General features: G+C 39.1%; 1 protein-coding gene across 1 annotated transcript in view; it reads right to left on the bottom strand.

Moving 5' to 3' along the window:
* Positions 1–474: 474 nt before the first annotated feature.
* Positions 475–8,175, bottom strand: part of VIM (vimentin) — a 21,857-nt gene continuing 14,156 nt past the window's right edge. Inside the window, exons 2-9 of the mRNA XM_026087134.1 lie at positions 6,806–6,853; positions 3,917–4,012; positions 3,615–3,776; positions 2,945–3,070; positions 1,988–2,208; positions 1,850–1,893; positions 1,337–1,422; positions 475–839 (exon numbers count right to left, since the gene is read on the bottom strand). Of these exons, the coding sequence (XP_025942919.1) occupies positions 798–839; positions 1,337–1,422; positions 1,850–1,893; positions 1,988–2,208; positions 2,945–3,070; positions 3,615–3,776; positions 3,917–4,012; positions 6,806–6,853 (825 nt within the window). The 3' untranslated portion in view covers positions 475–797. The remainder of the gene's footprint in view (positions 840–1,336; positions 1,423–1,849; positions 1,894–1,987; positions 2,209–2,944; positions 3,071–3,614; positions 3,777–3,916; positions 4,013–6,805; positions 6,854–8,175) is intronic.

Raw genomic sequence — 8,175 nt, forward strand, 5'->3', positions numbered from 1 at the left:
CACTCCACCTGAAGCTTTTGTAATACAAACAAGCCCTTTCCTGGCAGCTGAAGTCTATGCATAAAGTCAGAGCTCCACATCACAAATAGATGGTCTCAGATAATGGCTTGCATGAACCCTATTCAGATATTTAACCGCTATGTTTTACACAGCCTAGTTAAGATATTTTGACTATTTTTAGCTCTTATTAGCTGTGACTAGCATATTGAAACCAGTTTTAACTTGAAGCATTTCATTCAACTGATAAGAAATATCATAAGACATTATGCATCTGCCAGTTATAAGTCCATTTTAATTGGATCCAAACCCTAACTAATAAATGGGTAAGAAACAGCTGGTTTGTCTAGTTAAACTGAAAAACCCAAGAACATCCCATGCACCTGTACTGGAGCTGTCAACTGTATAGTACTTCCAGCTTAAAGTTGCCATGGCTTTGCAGAAAGTCATCAAGTAACAAATTAGAACACATCAAGAGCCATTTTCCAAAGATTTATTTGAAGTAGCGACAGGTTGCTCATACTGTGCTGGAAAAAGCATTTTTATTAGATTCAGATACTTAAAAAACAGTATTGCAGCACAAGATATTGCTATTTGTAAACTAGACTCTGCTGTAAACTAATCCTTCAGGGAGAGTCAGTTTGCAAGATCTAAGACCTATTTCTTAGCAGAATAATCTTGCGCTCATGGGAAAACTGCAGAAAGGCACTTGAAAGCTGTTTCTTCCTTTAAGACATGGACTTTTTAAATCTTGCTGGTAAGAAGATCTCCTGCATTAATTATTCATCATCACTTCAGTTTTACTCCAAGTCATCATGATGCTGGGAAGTTTCATTAATAACCTGTTGAAAAAGAGGCATTTGCATTAAGTTTAAGTGGTAACAAAGTTGCTATCTGGAGGTAGACCAAGTAGCTCAGAAGTCTGAACAAATGGGTATCAATTGTCATTTATGAGTGAGAAGTTCTAATTGGTTAGTGGTGTGCAGAAAGTCTTTAAGTCAATAAAACTTAAAGAATATCTTCCCCAGATAAATACCTCTATTTACTGCCTCATGTTTTTCCTCTGATGATTTGAGAAATATCTTTAAGCTCAGACAATCTAGCAAGTTTTCAATACTGTTTAAAAAAGTAACTATCAGCCACTATTTTTAACCATCATATTTTTGTGATCATTTCCATAGATGTCTAACTGCTATCACTGGCATGTTCAGCCACACAGCTCCAACTGCTAGATGCTGCTCTGCTCAATACTTAGTCATATACAGGCTGCACTGTCTGGTATACAAAGTTACAGTATAAGGTAACCAATTGTGACAGAAATAAGACTAAAGTTACCAACCTGTCCATCTCTAGTTTCAACAGTCTTAATTAGGAGTGTCCTCTTTGAGTGAGTGTCAACCATTGGCTGAGACTCAATGTTGGTTTCTGTAGAAGAAAGTCTATTAGTAATAGTCTAGATGAAGAGACTCCTCAGAAAGTGAGGAATAACAGCTTTTAGCATCCACTTTCAGAATCCCAATTTAGTATACAAGAAGTGTCCTGCTCTTTAAAGAATCAACTAGCCTTCCCTATTTTTTCCCTAGTCCCCTTCAAGCATCTTGAACAGGCATGTAAGAAAAAAATATAAAACAGAAAAGAAAAAAAATCACTTGCTGTGTGCTACTATTTACCAACATTTGTGCCTAGGAACAAAGTACCTCCTCCCATCCAAGGTTAAATAATATAGTTAAGAATAACATTCATGCACAACTGCATTTATACAAGTTCAAATACCAAAGTAAAAGGAACTATCCAGAACCCTTTTGCTAATGTCAGAACAGCTGCCTGAACTGAAGTAACTGAAACTGCTTACCTCTCAGGTTCAGAGAAGCAAAGGTTGGAATAGGCATGTTAATCCTGAAGGAAAAAGGAGTAGATGAAGTCAGCCATGGCTATAGAGTTTTTCCTAGCAATTACTATTTAGAGAAGTGAATCTGCATGTGATTTTTACCTGCTCTCTTCTCCCTCCAGCAGTTTTCTGTAGGTGGCAATCTCAATATCAAGAGCCATCTTTACATTCAGCAGGTCCTGGTACTCACGAAGATGGCGAGCCATTTCTTCCTTCATGTTTTGAATCTCATCCTGCAGACGGCCAATAGTGTCTTGGTAGTTAGCAGCTTCAACAGCAAAATTCTCCTCCATTTCACGCATTTGGCGCTCCAGGGATTCATTCTGCAAGAGAACCACCAAGTAAAGTGTTGCTGCAGTTCAGCCACTCTTCCCCCCTTCAAGGCCCTTGAATATTACTCAACTTCCTTTTTTTGAAATGTGTCCTTTTTGAAAACACCCAGAAATGACTCAAATTCATCACCCCCCCCAATACTTCCCTTGCAAAGTCAAGATGCTTTGTTTTGCTATCTGATCAGAAATGTGCTGCTTATTCATTCTATCAGGTGGTGAGGCAATTCCTAAGACACATGCAGTACACAAGCATGCAGACAATCCTCAGTGACTGGATTTGTAGGCGTACTATGCATAATTAAATCTATTTCAAGTCAGCCTTTAAGGCAGCCAGACTCTAGCAACAGCAAGATACACACCTCCTTTCTGCTCCTCCCTCAAGTACATCTCCCCCCCACCCCCCATGTGTGTACAACTTCAACTGTATCTGAGAGACAAGCCATAAACACTTCCAGAAAGTGTTACATAAACTGAATATTAGCAAGGGAATGAACACATTCTTTATTATTCGTACCTTAGCTAAGACTATCTCAGCATATCAATCTGACCAGGGCACAGTAGTACGCACAGACTAATGGACCCTGTAACATCCTTTTCAAACAGTATCAATATGCTGCTGGTCTTACATGGCAGATCAGCTCCTCTCACATCTATGTCAGCACTTGAACTACTGTAAAGTGCTTTAAGCTGCAAAGAGAAATGGCCCCAGCAACTGTCTTTTACTTACGCTTCCTTTAAGAGCATCAACTTCGCAGGTGAGAGATTGAATCTGTCTGCGGTATTCATTAGCTTCTTGTTTGGCCTGGCGCAGGGCATCGTTGTTCCTATTAGCAGCTTCAGAGAGATCTGCAAACTGTTGAAATCCCCAGTTTGGTTAGCATAATACTTCAAAAAACAGCACAACAAACTTGTTTGAGACACTGCATTTGGAGGCAGTTGAGGCCATTACAAGGAAGTCCTAACATCTGAAATGTTTAAACATTAACATTACACTCAAAATGCCTTTCTATTCCTGTGTTATTGTTAAAGTGGAATTCATAGTTTAACCTTTAACATTGTTTCCCCACCCTGTACGATTCCTGTCTTTTCATCATTTTTTCACTTATTCATTCATTCCTTTTTCTAACACCTCATACCAACAGGTGCTTTTAGCTACAGTATGAAAGATTTCAAGTAAGAACCCATTACTTTAAAGCTGTGCTATGGCATAAACTAACATCTACAGCTGTGATCTTCCCAGATTATAAGTGTAAGGATAACCTTGTTCCATGGCTACATTAGTGCCAGCTACAGAGACAGAGCTACCCAGGTACACTGCGTATCACAGCAAGACTGTTGTCTACAGTTAATTTGAGTGTCTGCTGAATCTGAACAATCCTACAACAGATTTTACTTACTTTGGACTTGTACCATTCTTCAGCTTCCTGAAGATTCTTAGCAGCAACGCTTTCATACTGTTGGCGAACATCACGCAGGGCAGCAGTAAGATCAGGCTTAGAAACATCCATATCAATTTGGATGTGCTGTTCCTGGAGTTGGGCCTGCAATTCTCGGATTTCCTTAGAGAGGTGGACAGTCAGCATTATCATGACAATATACAGGATGCAGACAGATCAGCACTCTGGGTGCTGATCACTGAGGAGTTTACTTGCTCACTGGACAGTCAGCACCTGATCACAGACCTCCATATTCAGCTTACCTCATCATGAAGCTTCTTCAAGAACACAATCTCTTCTTGCAGGGACTCAACTTTGCGCTCCAGATCAAGACGTGCCAGAGAGGCATTGTCAACATCCTAATCAGAGATAAAAGACTGATTAGCAGTCTTACAAAACTGATATAGAGAAATCTGTTACAGCAAGTTCAGTAGTGTACAAACTGATGCTACCTCTAAGCTTCATAGCAAGCTGATTTGAAATCAATTACCTGTGAAAATTCTTTTTTTGCCACCTCCTCCTTTCTACCCCAACCTCAGAGATCAGTATATACACCTATACTGTGGTTTTAGGGAATATACAGCATTATATAGATTATTTCAACTTCACTAAGGTATTGCTGGACATGACCAAGAGTACACAATCAGGGTGGGTATAAATCCTGCCCAAAGGTAAAGTACATATTTGGGTCACAAGCTAGTGCTGAGCTCTTAGCTTGACTATATGGAAAATACTGAGTTACAGCTTGGAATTTTTCCATTTGCAGACTTCAATTTTTTCCAGTAGGGTTAAAAGCACCACCCATGCGCCCACATGCCTAACAGTGAGCTTAAGTTCTTGTTTATCTTCTACTGACTCCTTAGCAATCATCCACAGAGCCCCTTGGGTCCACAGACCATAGCTTGAAACATACTGTTAAAGCTAATGAGGTATGTATATGAACTGCAGCATTTACTACTCCAAGTGGTTTGACAGATCTCTTGAGAAAAAGAAGGTATGAGCATAAAACTGAATTTAGTTAGTCATCATTGCCTACACCCTCACATTAACTGGCAAAGACTCCACCTTTTGCTGGAATGAGATAGTCTTAATCAACAGCAAAAATTCATTTAAGGCACAAAAGAAGATAGGCCATGAATGTTGCAGGGCAGCAGCTTGAATTAGTTCAAAACATAACTTAAGACTAAACATTCATTGGTAACTTGTTGTACTTTAAAACTGCAAGTAAAACAATTTGCACAGCAGAAGAATGCTCCTTGCCTCTGGTTACATGTACAGCTGCATTCTTATGTTTACATTGTATTAACTTAAGTATCAGGTTTTCACAGCTTGCTTTTAAGCCATTTTGGATTTGCCCAAAGCACAAGTGTTCTTAATCAGTTCTCACTACAGCACCTTTGAAATAGAAACTTTAGACTCCTAAAACACCATTCTGTGGATTACTCCTACCCTGAGCTAAAGGTCTTGCTCCAGACAAGTTCTCCAGTACCCTTTCTCCAGAAGAACATTCCTTTGATGATGTGTTATTTTATATCCTTCCTATCAACTCCAGTTGTACASCCACAGTTCATCTTGGCTCTGATTTTCAAATCAGAGAAAAAATTCCTTAATTTGTTCTTCTCCCCAAAAACTTGAAGATCACTCTGGAAGAAAGTTATACAACTATGACCTAACATGTTTACATGTTTAGATATCAAAAGAGTTTACAGTGCATACTGCAGACACCTGAATATTGAAGACTGATTTTTTTCAGAAAAATTCAATAGCTACAGAATTTTTAGCAGCTTAGAATAAATGAAAAGCATCTTAAATTGAAGGAACTGTGAATATATGGTGTATATTTATTCCATATATTATCATTAAGTTAGTGATACACAGATTCTTCCCTCCCTATTTCCTAGATGTAGGGAGAACCATGTAAACAAATGAGCTACACATCATGAGCAAACAAGGTTCAAGTCATGTAGATACCTGCAAATAGACTACACATTGATTTTATTTTTTCACCAAGTTAGTTTACAAAGTTGAATGTACTTGTTTTTTTCAGACAAACCTCATGTTAGCCAGAAATAAGCCTGTAAGTCTTGTCATAGGCTCAGGATCTATTCCTTACTGCCAGAGTAGCTGGCARGGCTGCAATAAATAACACTCCTAATTCAGATGCCTGTTTTGTCCCAAAGGAAAAACCTCATTGAACYTTTAGGTTTATTTTATTTTGTCTACCCCTCAGGATGTGAGCAAGACCACATGCATCTCTTGTTCAGGAGAAGACTTAAGTCAAATTAAAATTCAGTTAAACAGTATTTCTAAAGCAGGTCCCTTTTGGAAATATATGTTCAAGTTCAAATACTTGTTTACTTCATTTTAAAATGCTAAACTGTGTAACTGCTCCACCAAGTCAAAGTTACTTTACCATTCTCATGTAGCATCAAGCCACCTCCTGAAACATTCTGAATACATGTATACATCATTCTATTGCAAAATATAATGTTTTAATAAAAAGCTGTTCCCTTTTTACAGTGGCAAGTAAAAGAGGATGTTTTAACTTCAGCTTGGCATGAATTTAATTTCACTTACCAAAAGGACAATACTTGTATTAAACATATTTAGTTTTCAAAACCTGCATGCTTAGTCTACCCTTTTATCGTAAGTTAGATATTACTATTGTTCAAATTAAAAACACTAGTTCGGTCATATGTGGATTTAGTGTAATGTTTTCACAAAGATTTGCAATTTTTACACATGTGCTATATCTTAGAGGTTAAACTGATATAGTTCACCTAGCTGTACTGCACATACAGATCTGCTGAGGGCTGAAGTTCTGAATAACCCTTCTTAAAGCATAGGCATTAACTGGATAACAAATGTTGTGGGATATGTACAAAACCAAGTTCATTTAAAAGCCTTGAGTCTAAGTCTATAAAAAGTTTAAGCAGTTTGAAATAGAGGTAGTCATGCCTTGAAGTGGAGCAGTTAAGTATGCAACATCTCTTAAGCCAGCCTTAAGTCAAAGGATCCTTCAGCTGAATTCATCAAAAAAATCTAACTAGATTAGATTCTGTAAAGCAAAGGTCAAATGTTTCTGCACAGAACTTTGAGTTTACACTAGCTTAGTATTCAAAAAAATTCTGAAGATTAAATTAAGGCAATACCTTGAATTCTTCTTTTTCAAACTTCTGTTCCCAGAATACTAACAGAGACTAAATTCCCAGACTCTAAATGAAGAGTCAGTGTCTTAGTTTCTACATGTTATCTCATTAAGACACCTGCTCTCATTTAGAGACTATAAATATACTGTAGCTGAAAGCATTGCCCAAGAAAATATTGACAATCAAGTGATGACTTCCTGAATGGTGGCATCTACTAATGTCTACTAACAGCTTTGTGACCAAGTCAGATCTGAGCCCAGCTGTCTGGAGATAAGGGGCAGTCACCTTCAGCTGGGAAGAATTCTAGCAATGCTGTTTCACACCAGCAGGTTAAGGAAGAGATCTTGTTTTGAGAAGGCACATTCCTAAATATCTCCTAGTCCAAACAAGGCTTAAGCCAAGCTGAAACCTGTTTATGAACAAACAGAAACCTGACTTTAGGGCTTTTTCAACCCTGTTTGAAGAGTTAGTTCTAGTTATCATGCAGCTTTACCTGATCTGGATAACATCGTAACTTCCTACACAGACTAAACTCTAAAGCAACTGGTTTCCTATGTTAACATCTTTGTTCGCATAGGATTAAATTCTACATTCTCAACGGATACCAAGAGGAGAAAAACTTGACTGCTGTGACCTCACCAAGGGACAAATGGTTTACTTCTCCTCAGAGAACACCAATACAAAAGAGTAACTTTGAAACTTTTCTAGTAGCGCAGTGATGTGATTCATAAAAAAAGTTCTGTTTTGTATAAGGACCATGTACATGACAGACTTTTCTCTAGAAATATGCTTACATCATTACCCATTTAGTAAGAATGCAGCCCACTACCCCCTCCCCTCGGACACAAAGAGTCCTATTATTTCAATCTGCTGCCACCACACTTGCCATAATGCCTGTATCTGCATTCCACGGTGAATCCCATAGAAACCATTAATACCCTTCAGCCAAGCGAACAGATGGCTCCCTTTCACTTTTATTGGATCAGAAAGTGATTCCACATCGGAGCCCTTTTGTAAAATAGGCTAGACTTGGATAAAGCAAGACAATAGCTTTTGCCCTCCCCCTTAGACTGCGGCATCAACCTAAAGAAAACAAGGAGACTGTGCATGAGAACTGATGGCATTCCTTTGTGCAAGGAAAGCACAACTCCAAGTCCCGCTCTCCCACCCCACCCGCTACCTCAGCGCTTTCTCTCGGATACAGTGTTTCAGGAGAGGGAGCTTCTTGATTCGAGCGCGCTTAAAACACACGTGGAAGCCTTGTTTGTTAAGTGCCCCAGAGGGGTGCGAGCGCTATGAGACACCGGCTCCCCGGCGGCGGCGGGCGGCCGTGGCGCAGCTCCCGCCGGGGGGGCGCCCGCCGCAGCCGGGAC

The sequence above is a fragment of the Apteryx rowi genome, unplaced genomic scaffold (genome assembly GCF_003343035.1).
Source record: "Apteryx rowi isolate R43461 unplaced genomic scaffold, aptRow1 scaffold_704, whole genome shotgun sequence".
Classification (NCBI taxonomy): domain Eukaryota; kingdom Metazoa; phylum Chordata; class Aves; order Apterygiformes; family Apterygidae; genus Apteryx; species Apteryx rowi.